The sequence below is a fragment of the Onychomys torridus genome, chromosome 6 (genome assembly GCF_903995425.1).
Source record: "Onychomys torridus chromosome 6, mOncTor1.1, whole genome shotgun sequence".
NCBI classification, from domain to species: domain Eukaryota; kingdom Metazoa; phylum Chordata; class Mammalia; order Rodentia; family Cricetidae; genus Onychomys; species Onychomys torridus.
Window position 1 is genome coordinate 56,287,052 of NC_050448.1, and position 14,985 is coordinate 56,302,036.

General features: G+C 39.8%; 1 protein-coding gene across 1 annotated transcript in view; it reads right to left on the reverse strand.

The window, feature by feature from the left end:
- The window catches only part of Rapgef2 (Rap guanine nucleotide exchange factor 2), a 262,162-nt gene that overhangs the window by 140,281 nt on the left and 106,896 nt on the right, over window positions 1–14,985 (reverse strand). The window contains 3 exon segments of the mRNA XM_036190519.1: window positions 6,676–6,693; window positions 9,231–9,398; window positions 11,220–11,295. Coding sequence (XP_036046412.1) covers window positions 6,676–6,693; window positions 9,231–9,398; window positions 11,220–11,295 — 262 coding nt within the window.

A 14,985-nucleotide genomic window follows, 5' to 3' on the forward strand; every position in this document is an offset into this window, starting at 1 on the left:
TGTCTATCTATGCTCTCTAGTTTCATCTCTTAATCCACACTAAACATAAATACCTGACTGTAACGGCAAAAGGAGAAAAGGTCCCTCCCTAAAGCCAGGAGGGTATCAGCAACCCAGCAGCTCTGACAGCTGCAGCTCACCAGAAATTGCAGTGTAAGATTCAGTGCCATTTCTCCCACCTATTGTTTGGAGACTTTCCTAGGGGATCTTCCTGAAGGATTTGAAATGCAACCAGACCTGAGTGAAGAGGAGCCAGTTAACCTGCCGACAAGGAGCATGCAAAGGGCACTTTTTACACCCTGAAAAAACACTGGTGCAATCCAAAGCATCCACATGCATAAAATTCATAGCAGCCAGCAAACTTTACAGGGTGGGGTTGGCCATGTTCCTCCCCACTGACGTTCACTCCAAACCCTTTTCCGTCCTCCTTCAACATCAGTGTGCTTTCATATTTTCACTCGGCTTTCCTGGACTAAAGAATGACCTGCTTTGGGCTAGGGATGTGGTCAGCTGGTGGACTGCCTGCCTAGCAAGAATGAAGCCCTGGATGTAAGTCCCAATACAGCAGCAACTGGGCGTGGCAGTGCGCACCAGAGATCCCAGGGCCTGGGAAGTGAAGGCGGGAGGGTCAGAAGTTGAAGGTCATTTGCACTGGTAGTTATAGACCAGCCTGGGAGAGGAAACGCTTGACTCAAACAACCTAACACGGAGCTTTGTTTCAAACTAATCTACCTCAAACTAAGACTCAAGCGTTTGTACTTAGATATGGAAAGACCACTAAACATTACCGTGCAGGAAAGAGCTACGGTAAGCCAATTAAAATGAATGAACTAGAGCAGTGCTTCTCGCCCTTCCCAGTGCCGCATGCGACCCTTTGACACAGTTCCTCATGTTGGGGTGACCCCCAACCAGGAAATTATTTTGTTGCTACTTCCTAACTGTAACTGTGCTACTGATGTAAATCATAATGTAAATATCTGACAAGCAGGTGGAGGACTGCTGAACGAGAAACTTTCAAAGTTTTATTTTTGCCACACACCTAGTTTCCTTTTTCAAGATTTAGGTAGGAGTGTTTTCCTTGCGTGTATGTCTAGGTACCACATGTGTGCCTGGAGCTCACAGAGGACAGAAAAGGGTATCAGATCCCCTGGCACTGGAGTCACAGAGAGTTGTGAGCTGTCATGCAGGACTGAGATGAAATGGGGTCTCTGCAAGAGGTGCTCTTTCCTGAGGTCTCTCTCCTGTTGTGGGAGATTTGTGTGTAAAGACGGTATTACCCTGACTGGTGTAATAAAAAGCTGAGCAGCCAATAGCTAGGCAGGAGGTAAATGTGGGGTTTCCAGGGAGAGAGAGGAGGAGGAGGAGGAGGATCAGGCACACAGGAGAAGCCAGGAGACACAGAGAGGAAACAGGAGGTACAAGATGGAAGAGAGGTAGTGCCACATGTTAGAATGTAGATGAATACACATGGGCGAATTTATGTTGAAAAGGAGACAAGCCTAAGCTAAAGGCCAAGCTTCCATAATTAATAATAAGTCTCAGTGTTGTTATTTGCAGGATGGCAGTGTTGCTACATGACCGCACATGTGCTGTTCAGTAGCCAAGCGAGAGGCTTAGTCATCCCTTACGTCCTATGTAATGTGTACACTGCGTAATCGGGCATGATCACGCAATCTATGTGCATGCCTGGTGAGCCTATACACCCATGGGGGGGGGGGGTCCGTAAAAAGTGGGTCAGACTCCTCCCTTCTTCTTCCTCTCTTTTCCTGCACAATCTCCATAGGCCTAAGCACATTCTCTTCTGTCTCCTTCCCCTAATAAACTCTTACAGTGGGTGTGCCTCGTGGCTTTTCTCCCACGGTAAACAGCACCGCTTAATAAGCAACAGTGCCTCCATGTAAAACTAACAGGCAGCCTGATGAGAAACTACTACAACCATCTCCAGCTCCTATTTCCACTATCATCAGCTTGAATCCTCACCCTTAGTTCTTATCTCAGTTGTCAAGTTCAAACACTATTTCCACTTCCACAGCTTAAGCAGGTCCTTGGGGTCTTCCCTAATCCAGCCTGGAACACATCAAGAAGTGAACCTCTGAGCAGGGTGGCACGCCTTTAGTCCCAGCACTCAGGAAGCAGAGGCTGGCAGATCTCTGAGTTAGGAGGCCAGCCTGGTCTACAGAGCGAGTTCCAAGGCAGCCAGTGCTACACAGAGAAGACCTGTCTCGAAACCAAAAGGAAAAAATTAAAAAGTGAACCCCAGAGTGTCACAACCTTTTCTCTGGCCACTCTGGTGTTTATTTTTCAACATGGCTTCCCCAACGTGGATTTCCTCACAGCCTTTAGTATTTGAGTAAATGGAATTCTATATGTGAACCATTTCTGCTTTGGTCACATTACATTGTGGCTGATGGGAAAGCCATTCCTGATTCTGCAAAGGGCCCAGTGCCCGTCCTCCACACGATATTTTCCTATATTTTTATTATCCGTATGTCCCTGTGAAATTGCAAGGTCACGAGGACAGATCACTTGAGTCTGACACACAGTGGGCATCCGACAACTGTGCGACAAATACACAAGTCTACAGAATAAAATACTGACTTTCCTGAGTGACGAAGGGAACAGCATACATCAGTTTTCTGAAACGCTACCCTACTGTAATCCAGAGAAAGACCATGGTAACACCAGGGAGAACAAATGCTAGGCTTCACAAACAGATGCTGGAAGGGTACATGCTTTAAAAATAGTTCTAACACTGACCCTACACTTATACAGGTTTATGTGTGTTAAAATACATTTTAATATATAAATAAATTACAGTCAGGAGAGACATGAACTAAGGTAAACTCTGAAGTTCTTAATTTTCTAGGAAATTCACTAAAAATAGAAGTCACGGACATCGAACGTAGAGTGCATTTTCTTACAGTTAAACAGTAGATACTACATCAAACTAAGGAGACATCTAAAAGCTAGGAAGAAAGCAAAAGCATGAAATGAGTGAAAATACTTAGGTGTCTAATGTAAGAATAGCTCAATCAAAAAATATGTGTCAAAAATGTGCATAAAACTGGCTGCTATAAACTTTTTATTTCAATAAGTAATAACTTTTAAAACCAAACCTACCAGGAAATCCTTAACTGGAAACACTAAATTAAATCTATTCTTTAAAAATGTTATAAAATGATGATGTATGCTTGAAAATACTGTTATATTTCTCCTATTTGAACATCACACAATGAATATACATGTTAAAAAATTATGATGTATTCACAAACATGTTTAATTATCAGGTTTTATGCATGAATTAAAAATAAATTTAACTTCTAAAACATGGAAAATATTTTTTTAATCTCAGTTAGAAATGTGTAACACATATACTAAAAAATGGTGATATAGGCCATTTAAGAAAAGAAAGAAAGAAAAACAAACAAACAAATAAAAACCCTTATAGCCAGGCATGGTAGCATACACCTTTAATCTCAGTACTCAAAAGACAAAAGCAGGTGGGTCTCTATGAGGTGAAGCCAGCCTGATCTACAATGGTGAGTTCCAGGCTAGTCAGTGAGATCCTGTCCCTAAATAAATAAATGAGACAGACAGATGAACTGATCTTATAAAAGAAGAAAGAAAGAAAGAAAGAAAGAAAGAAAGAAAGAAAGAAAGAAAGAAAGAAAGAAAGAAAGAAGGGGGGAGGGAGGGAGGGGAGGGAGACCTTCCAAAACCTCATACATGTGTCACCTTATTATACCAATGTCACATTTTACAGATGCTGGCAATAAAATGTATTAAGGTCACATTGTAGTCGACACATTAATACAATATAACCTGACCTATTGAAGAGCTACATACCTATAATGCTTGTAGAAAACAAAAGTCACTAGAACTGATGTGAAACATCTTTTTCCACGATTAATACGTTTTCATTATCTCCATTTTCCTCACTGAGAATTTGAAGCTATGCTTTATCTTGTACAATATTCACATTTATAGGAAGCAGGGGTATGTTTTAGAGAGCAAGCAGTAGTGGAATTGTGTGTCAATGAGAGCATCAAGAGTAGAGAATTTTTAATTTTTCTAACCAGCCTTGGAAGCTAGAAATCTCTCGCGCTTCATTGGGAATCGTAGCACCCACATGTGGGAGATGTCTTCTTTAGTGTCCTGATTTCTTTCTGCACCACTTTTGCTCTCCCCAGCGGGGAAGAATAAAGAGCTCCCTTTCCCCCACTAAAATAGGAGAGAATAAAACACGCCACAAGAGGTGTGTGCCAACTTCCAACATCGTTCACTCCAACTGTGAGTGATCCATCCCTCCTGAGGTTCAGCTCCACCCCGCATCCTCTCCATCTTTACCATGGACCTGGGGTATCCCTGCCATACAAATATCCAGAAATGGCCCGAAGCAATGAGAAGGTAAAACAGAAAGCTCTCTTTCCCTCCCCACTCTTTAAGGTAAAGCAAGGCTGGTTATGTCCCAAGAATGTCTTTTTAGGAGCTGACCCCAAATTTACCAGGCTCTTCCGAGAACAGTGTGACTCACTTCCATAATCTGCTCACTGTGAGGCCTTTTTGGTCACCTTAAAAGGCAATGTCCACTCACCAAACCATTAAAAAATGCTAATGAGAGTTCTCTTCTCGCTGCATATTAATACACTCATTCTCTCTGCAAACCTCACACACTTGTCTTGCGAAGTGTCCTGGAAACGCTCTACACGGACTCAGTCTTCATGATTCTGGGGGAAATCATCATAGTCTGTTTTATACTATTACAACACTTCTAATTTTAAAAAGAGTACAAAAAGCATACCATCACTGTGTGTGTTTGAAGTTCAAGTTTAAATCAAAATTAGGATCTTAATATTTCATGCCAAAAAAGTATAAATTACATTGGGGGTTAAAAAGGGAAAAAATTACATTGTAGATTATTTTTTAGCTATCAAATTATATACTCTTAAAGTACTGTCTTTCCAGGTAAAAAGTGAAAACACTAACATTTTTTAAATCGTGTATGATTTAGAAATTATACATCCATCAGTTGTTAAAATTGGATAAAAAATTTTAGATTTATCACATCATTAAAAAAATTAGCAGTGTCGGGGCTGGATAGACGGCTCAGAGAATGCTTACTGTGCAAACATGGGGACCAAAATTCAGACCCCACCACCCAAAGAAACAGCAAGGGCTGTGTGTGCACACACGCGCACTGGAGCTAGAGAGATGACAGTTAAGAGCATCTGCCGTTCTTGTAGAGAAGCCATGCTTGGTTCTCAATACCCAATACCTAAATACCCATGTGGTGGCTCAAAGCTGTCTTTAACGCATGTTACAGGATATCTGACACCCTTTTTGAACTCTCCGGGCACCACGCAAGCAGGTGATACACACACACACACACACACACACACACACACACACACACACACACACATACATACATGCAGACAAAACACTCATACACATGAAATAAAATTTAAAAATCTAAAATAATTCTGAAGCAGGGTTTGTCCCCGTGCACACCTGTAACGCTAGTACTGTTGCAGGCAGAGACAGGAGGACCACTGGGGCTTTCTGACCGCCAGCCCAGCTGATAAAAGCAGGAGCCAGGTTTAGCAAGAAGCCCTACCTCAAAGGAACAAGGCAGGGAGTCACACAGAAAATCCATCCGACTGGGCTCCATACCCTTGCACACACCCTATGTTCGTGTGTACACATACACCACACCACTAGCGAACCACATACAATTAGCAGTGTTTCTAAGCAACACTACACCAACCATGCTACTTGTGGAATACAAACATGAATCCTCTTGTACAGAATATAAAGAAACTGTTTCATTTGATTTGAAAATGTATATAGTCTGTAACTTTAAGTAAGGCTACAACAATACCCAAAAATATTAATGACAAATTCCCTCAATATAAATGTAATTTATTAGTCATGACCTTTCTCCTGAACAGTAACACAGCCATCAACAATTCTGTTACTCAACCATTTTCTAGAGAGCCAAACAGAACCCACAACTTCAAAAGACAAATTCTGAAAATCACAGATTTGTTATTGCAGGCATTAAGGAACAAGATAGGGTGTTCTAGACCTCTTAATTAAAATGTAGGCAAACCAAAGCATGAAATCTGGTTAAAATTAAGGTGCAAATGAGAAAACACAGTAAGAGATTTAAAGCTCCAATTTTTTTGTTTTTACTATGCCTGTTTTTGTTTCTTAATGTAACTGAAATTTCCCTAGTATATTCCCCAAATGCTCTCATATACTGGGATTTCTAAACTTGCTTTTTCATCTCTAGAATGATTAAAATGTAAGTTTCTAAGGAATTTCCCATGAGCTTTCCCACAAAATAAGAAAAGTCAAGGCAATTCCAATGTCTCTTTTTCTTATTTGCAAAACAAGTTAATGAATAACAGTGCTCCATTCATTTTTAAAAATACACTGCACGTGTATTCTTCAGGTACAGACCAGCCTATCTGCAGGTAGCCCAAATGAAGCCTCCCGTGCTACCTCCACCTAAACCAGCACGTCTAAGGTGTGCACAAGTTTCACTCCAACAGGGCGAAACACAGCAGGACAAATCCGAGTGAACAACATCAGCACTACAATTCATTAGTAACATTGCAAACTCACATACGAACTTAGGTTAGTATTAAGAAATCACACGGATTACAATACCTGGGATTTAGTGCATTCCTTTGAGCCAGAATGTAATGAGTGCCATAAAGGAGGAAAGGAAAAGAGGAACATTGTCAGACATGCTACACATCGGCCCAAATGAAGATCATGTTTCTATCAGTGTAGAATGATAGTATAGGATCGGCTGTATGTACTGTGCTGTGTTCTTTAGCCATGCACTGGAAAGTTATCATGATTCATCCCAAGTACACTCATGCAACCCAACTCTCTGAGACCAGCTTTCCACCCTAGGCCCACTATACTAGTCAACTTCTTTCCAAGACAGAGATCTTGTTATGAACAGTATGACTCACAACAAATGAAGAATAATAGTTTCCATCTAAGTCTTTCTTATCGTGTCTATCAAATATATAAAATACATCTTGTTTTCATTGTTAAAACCTGTTTAGGTCAAATAAATTGTGTGTGTGTGTGTGTGTACGTACGTACGTACACACATATATATATATTTAACTTATCTTCAAAAAAGACCTAGTATTTTGATATTGCCAATCTTAATTCATTTAGTTAAAGTTTATACCAATTGGTCACATATTAGTAAATAAATCATTGATAAAAATTTTTATTTTAATTGTTTTGTTTTATTGAATTGTTTCTAAAAGTATCTGTTGACGAGATAATATACTGCTTAAAAAAATACTTTAAAAAAACTCACAACAACACAAAAAACTACATTTTAAAAAAATAGACCAAGACAAGCACTGGAGAGATGGCTCAGAAGTTAAGAGCACCTGCTGCTCTTCCAAAAGTCCTGAGTTCAATTCCCGGCACCCAATTGGTGGCTCACAACCATCTGTAATGAGATCTGGTGCCCTCTTCTTGTGTGCCAGTAGAACATTGCATACATAATAAATGAATGAATGAATGAATGAATGGGTAGGGTACTATATACATAATAAATAAATGAATGAATAAATACATAAATAATTTAATTAATTTTTAAAAACAGACCAAGAAAGGGGAATGATATATGGAAGGGGGAGGAAATATTCTATAAAAGTCAAGACGGGGCAGGCAAGAGAAAAGGCCATGATATGACCCTCCAACTTGAGTGCCCCACACATGCCCATCAGGTTAATCCAATCAACGGTAACACTGAACAGGGAAGTCCATACTTGCCTGACTTTCTTAGGGTGGAAACAAGTTTGAGAAAACAATTTGCGACTTCCTACCCTCCCTCAGCCTGCCTTTTTATTTGTTGACTCAAGGTCTGGGTCTGAACCCTGGCTGGCCTGGAATTTGCTATGTAGAACCAGTGGGCCTCCGGCCTGCAGTGATCCTCCTGCCTCTGGCTCCTTCCCAGTGCTAAAGAAAGAGGCAGGCACCACCATGCCCAGCTTCTTCCAAGCTCTTCTCTTCTTTCTGATACTCAAGTCTCTCCCACAGACAAATGGAACTGCCTCCGGCGTAAACAAAACTCAGTTCTTCCCTGAGGACTCAAGTAAATGATTCTCCACAGTATACTGAAATAGTGCATGGAATAGGGAGACTACAGGTGTTCAAAACTCTGTTAAAGGTTTAAATACCACGGTCTCTCTAAGAAATAAGTGTGTGAATAGGCATAAAAGATGTTCAACCTAAAGTCACTGAACACTGAGTAAAGGGTCTCGTCTATATACTTTTCCCACTGTGCTTACTTGAAGACAGAAAAACTGAGAGGTGTAAGATAGTCACCAAGTTATAGGCTAGTTTCATATAATGGCCACATTCTGTATCCCATGCACAGTTAAACCACTTTCTCCATTATGACATTAGCATAAGAAAACAAAGGAAAGAAAAACGAAGCTCTAAGCTGGCTATGGAAGTTTATACAAAGCAACTACCATCCATGTCTTGGTTTCTTCAATGTGAAAGAGTTCACTTATCAAATATCTACGAAATCAGTGACAACCAAGTAGGTCTCGGCATTTGAGAGGATCTTTAAACCTGGTTAGCAGAAATACTGCAGAACATCTTCTCACCGGGATTTGTTTTAGGTCATTTCATGCAGTTTTCTGCACTGAATAAAGCTGAGGTAGTAGTCTCACAATAGAGTAAAAACCCACAAGAGTAGTATAAAAGCTTTACACATATCTACTTTTTAAATAAAAGCAAATATGGTACTGATCATGAGAAGGGTGCTAGCAGGAAACTAACTGCTTAAGGGAAGAAAACTTACAAAATACCAATTGAGATGTTACGTGCTTGTCTCAGAGAATAGTTTAGGAAACAAAAGAGCTAAGCAGTGTCTCGTCACATCTTGTTTCAATACTTTCTAAAATCTATTTAGATGAGATGGTGTTTGTTTCCACCAGAAGAAGAAAAAGCAAAACTCAAGAGAGGGGGGGAAAAAAAAGATCTATGAGTTCCAGGCCAGCCTGGTCTACACACAGTGAATTCCAGGCCAGCCAAGGCTATGCAGGGAGACCAGTCTCAGAATAAATAACTGAATAAGTACATAATGCAAAAATAGTCAAACTGGACATGTTAACCATCTTTTTATACACCCCTACCACTAACAAAATTATGACAAGTAACGATGCTTTGTAACTTACCGTATGGTAGCCTCTGGGTAAAGGGGGCTTGCCCACGGGGTAAGGGTCCACTGTATCAATAATTGTTTGTCTTTCGCCTTTCTGGTTGATTTTCCTAAATCTTCTTCGAGACTGTCTGTGGGAGGCTTGACGCTGGAAATATTCTTCATTTTCATCCATATAGTCCACCTGAAATAAAACCCCGGAGATACTTCATTTCTCCAATCAGGACACTGCACGTTAATACGAGATGCAAAACTAAACTTACACACAGTCTACATTCACTCATTTCTGCAGACGTCTCCAGACAAACTTTACATGAGTCTGCACCTCTCTGAGGCTAGCTGGCTCTCACTCTTCTGTGAAGAGGCATTCTCAGTTCCACTTAGGACAATCTGGGTCACTCTTAAATTCCCTGCAGTTTCGGGGGAAGACACTTTCGTCACCGTCATCATGCTGACTTCTGTGAGTCAAAGAGGTCATGGGATATGTGGCTAAACTTTATGAATGCAGCTATTGCTTGTCGTAAACTTTAGTGTACACACACACACACACACACACACACACACACACACACAATCTGATGCATTTGAGAAAATCTGTAAAAATCCCCTGTAACCCTGAATGATTCAGTCAGCGCGGCCAGCACAACCGCTCTAGGAAATCAAGGTTCCTCTTCCGGCTTACGAGCATAGCCTCAGCTTCTTTTTTGCTTATGTGGTATTGCTTTAAAAAAAAAAAAAAAGTCCTCCTTTTAAACATTTAAAAAATTCTAGTGAATGCACTAACAAGTGAAGTCTGTTGATTCATCAACTATATTCCTCAGGACTGCTCACACAGAGGCATGTCTGGACTCCCCTCACAGGAGCAAACTCATTAGTTGCTTTATTACCATCAAGGTAGGAAACTCCAAGCAGTTAAAAAAAAAAAAAAAAAAAAAAAAAAAAAAAAAAACTAGAAAGTTCTGCAAAATCCAAAAATAACATTAACGGGGGAAAATAATCTCAATTAAAATGTTGAAAATCTCTATTGTCTGTCTACACTTTTCATAAACCTAAATTTTTACCCCCACCTTCCTATTTCCTCACTTTCTGAGATTTGGCCCCAACTTCTTATTAGGTTTCGAGAGGAAGTTCTTATTGCTGACAAAATTCCTCTCCAACATCATGGGGAAAATCCAAAGTATCTGAAAAAATTCGACTAGAGTTGTCCTTCAAATGTTTAATCAAATGTGATCAAGAAAGTTCCACCATTACCACTAGTGGGCCATCACTTACTGTACAAGTTTCCTTCCTGGTTCGGAAGGCAGATGGGGGATGCAAGACATCTTGAAGGAAGGTGGTCAAGGCTGGGTACCTTACCACCCACCCCTGTCTTTGCTTTTGTTACTTTTAAAAGAGTGCCTAATATCCTCTCCTAAAATAATTTTGATGCAATAAGGAAGAAGTACCACAGATGGTTTTTCTTTCATGCTTTACTGAAAATAATTACATTGCTAAAAATCATTTTTACCATTCCATATAATGCTTTATCTTAATGTAGCTTAAATCACACTACTGTGAGACAGAGGTATAAAGGGCTTTAAATCCACATGGAGGTTATCTAATTTTCTTTCAATTAAAGGAATTCCAGGATTGCCTTGTGTTAACTGTTCCTTGAATACACATCAATGGGATTCACTTAGAGGAACTTGTTCAATGCAAAGGACACTCAGAGCTAAACTTCTGCAGTCCCAGGGTCCCCCAAATTTCATCTAAAAGACATAACCACTGGTTGAATTATAAAGTTCAAACACCAAACACTGTCTCTTGTCAATTTTCTATCTTCTGCTTTTGAGTTTTGTAAATAATTACAATTATGAACTCAAAATCGTAATTATTAAGTAAATCTATTATAAAAATATAATACCTGACAACGAATAAGTAGTTTGTGAAAGAGCTCTTATTTTCTATTAAAAAAAAAAAAGACTTCAGGAAAATAAAAGGTTCTGGAAGAGAGAGATATTCTTACCACAATCATTTCAGAAGGCTCTAACACAATGCATTCACAGCCACGCCTAAAGCTTCCTGCAGAACGCTTGCCAAAACTAGAAAGGAAAAAAAAAAAAAAAAAAAAAACAAGATTCAGACCAAGAAATATGAACTAGGAATTCAAGCTAAGCTCCAACTACAAAACATTTTTAATTGCAAAAACTACACATTACAGACATCTTTAGTCACTATTACACAAAACAAAATGATTTAATTTCCTAAATTTCAATTATGTTTTCTGGAAATTTGTTTTCAAGTTAATCATGTAAGTAAAGAAGAATTGATATTAAAAAAAAAAAAAAAACATGGTTTGTGATGGACTGTTTAAAATCTCTGAGATAGTTTTAGAATATTTCAATACAGACAGAAATGGCCTAATTGTGAACTACAAAAATGTCTTCAAAGTATGTGTTACAGTCAATCCCCTTTTCTAAGTTAACATGTTCGGACTCAGTGTTACTTTTACAAGGGAATGTATTTCTTTTCTAATTTTCCTGATCAATTTATTCTAAGGGTTTTAATAAAAAGATGCCAACATAGGATTGTTCTTTCTGAGTACAAAGTAGTGTGCACAGATGTGTGCAGGAACTATCTCCTTGAAAGCACTACCCAAGGGAACTCAAACGGGCTCCTCTGCCCCATCCCCGTGAACTGCTTTTTGTTTTATTTTTCTGACAGTCTCTTTACAAACTAGAACTCTGGTGTACCAAGGTGATTCAGACCTTCTCCATCCATGAACTGCCTGTCTCTAACCACTCACTACTCCAAAAACTCTCCTTTCCTTCTAAAAACAATTTTTAAAGCTTCAATGTAGATTGAATATAGAGTTCACCATGTTACATGTATGTGTTTTAGTAATCTTTTTATTTAGTTTGCTTAGTACACAGAGCAACTATAAAAGCAAAACAAAAAACAAACAACCAAAAACTAGGCTTCACTCCACACCTCCACACACACATATGCACTTTTGTCTATGTGTCCTCCTCGAACCCTGTCTGGTCCCCATTCCCTCTATCTGCTTCCTCTAGTCCCCTTTCTTGTGTTTTGTGCTTTTAATATAGATTCTGCATCTAGAAAAAATATGGGGCATCTGTCTATCTGAGACTGGTTTATTTCACTTAACATGATAATCTTCAGTTCTCCAACTTTCGTGCAAATGGTAAACATCTGTTCTTCTCTATGAAAGCCCACAGCACACAACATCTTTTAGGGGGGAAAAATCTTCCCAATAACTAATTTTCCCCATCCCTCAGGTTCATTAGACATTCTGAGCTATTTCTATGGAAATCCTTGTTCCTTTTACAAGGCCCTTACACCATGACATACAATGTTTCATACACTAGGAACCAAGCTATGAAAATGAAGAAAAAAACAGGAAAGCATTCTATATGATAACTAGTCACTCTGACCACTTCCGTCTGTTGATTTTACTCATTTACATGAGATCACCGGTCAAAGCAGGGTCATCAGTTATGTTCTTCTGGGCTTAAAACTTCTTTTATGGAAGATCAAAACCAGAAGCACAGGTAACATCACTGAAGCATACTTTTAAAAACACCTGAACATACATTTAGATATACTCAAACATACACATTGTAGTGCGTCTTATGAAGTAGGAAAATTCTGCCCGTGAGCTGGATAGATGGCTTAGTGGTTAAAGTACTTGTTATGCCAGCAAGAGGACTACAGTTCAAATCCCAGAACCCACTGCAAAGGTTGTGTGGGTGTGCTGGTGAAAGTCAGGTCAGAGGATCCCTAGAGCAAGCTGACTAGTCTCAACTAGTCATAATTTAAGGGTTCTGGGACTGACTTGGAGATGCAGTCTCTCCAAGAATAAAGTGATTCCAGTTGTCAGCCTCAGGGCTTCATGGTATTCAACACTGTGAAAAATAATTTTGATGTATTATTAAAATACACAACAGGCTAATATCATCACTTTAATCCTATTACATAACTAAGTAAAAACGTACATTGTATATTTAAGGTCTGTTACTAAGTAACATGACATTAAAATCTAAAAATGAATGAAAGTGTGGTATGTGTAATTAGCAGGAGCAACTCCCAGGTTTGACTGCCAACGCCTCAAAACAAATAAGCAAGCCCCTGTGAGACTCTTAGTTGTCATATTTTATTCCATTTCAGGCCTAGACAATTTTATGAACATGGCTGCTTCTTTTGAAAATGTAGCACAGTACAGAAATCATAAATATTTGTAGTGCATGCAATGGCCCTATGATACTTGATAAGAAAAATCAAAACATGCTACCACAAAATTATTCACAACCTTCAGCAAGTGAAGACAGATCCCCATCTTTAACACTAGCAAACTCCGTATCATTTCTGGTATTTACAGTTCTTGCACGAATGCCTCCACATCCTGCTCTACACTGCAAACCTTCTTATCAACCAGTGCTTAGTTTCCAGAACTTCGAGGCTTTCAGCTGCACAAACCCTGCTGCTTTGGGATGCAAAGTTCAGACTGTATAAAATAGGAGAGTCTGTGGGATGTGAGCTGCAGGTGAGCCTGACAAACTCTGTAGGCACAAGACTCACATCCACATCCTGTAGACATCATCACAAAGTGGTTAACAGGAGAGATAATTCTCCACCAGATTAATTTCTCATTCATGCTAAAGGAGAGGGGCTAGCACCCTCAAAATATATCAAAGCAAGGCATTTGTCTTTTTTATCCAACAGCCAGTTGGGCTACAGAGATAGTTCAGTTGGATAAATCCCAATTGGAAGCGTCACGATCTGAATTGGGATCCTTAGAGGCCATCTTATACAATTCTGAGGCTGTGGCAGTGATGTCTATAGCCTTGGTGCTAGGGAAGAGTCAGGGACTACCACTATCTGTATAGCGAAGCTCACTGCAATGAAATTCACAATGAGCACATGTGGAAACAATACTACTACTATCCAAACAAACACTATTATATACATAATAAATAAAATAGATTTCAAGGGGTCAGTGGTTAACAGTCTAGCTCCACAGCCCAGGCTAGCTTCAAACTCATGATCCTCCTGCCTTTCAGCCTCCAAAGTGCTGGGAACACAACTGCATGACACCCCGTGCAGCTCACAATGGAGAGGACTGAAGAACTGACACACGACATAAAGTGAATGAACCTTGAAAATCTCACACACGGGACAAGCCAGTCACAGAAACTCACATGTCACAGACATCCAGGTAGAGGAATTATCTAGACCGGGCAAGTTCGCAGAGAAAGAAAGTGGGAGGTCACTGAGGACTGAGAGGGAGACAAGGACAAGGCCAGCAGTTGGCTTGTTTGTTTCAGTGGCTTTGGATTTCTTTACACTTACAGCTTGAGTAAGAAACAGCAGGAACTCGGAGAAACAACTAAGGGCTGGCTGGGGATGGCAGAGAACTTGCCTCCCACTTCAAGTCCTGCCTATAAAAGAGAGCACCCCATTCCCCAGCAAAACACCTCAGTTGCTTGAGACTGGACCACACTACTGAGAAGCACTGAGCAAGTGCTTTCCACTGGTCATACCGCACGGAAGTGAAAGCACTGTGACTATAAGAAGCGGGAAGAAATGGAGAAACACATACAACAAATACTCAATGGCTACTCTGAGCAATCAACTGTACCTATGTTTTCTTTAACTCAACATAATCCCATTTCCTTGTCCATGGCCAATGCGTAAGACTCTCCCGTGTTATTTCTTCCATGTACAGTATTTTGCTACCCACTCCTCTTGGTGCATTCACTGGACATGTAACA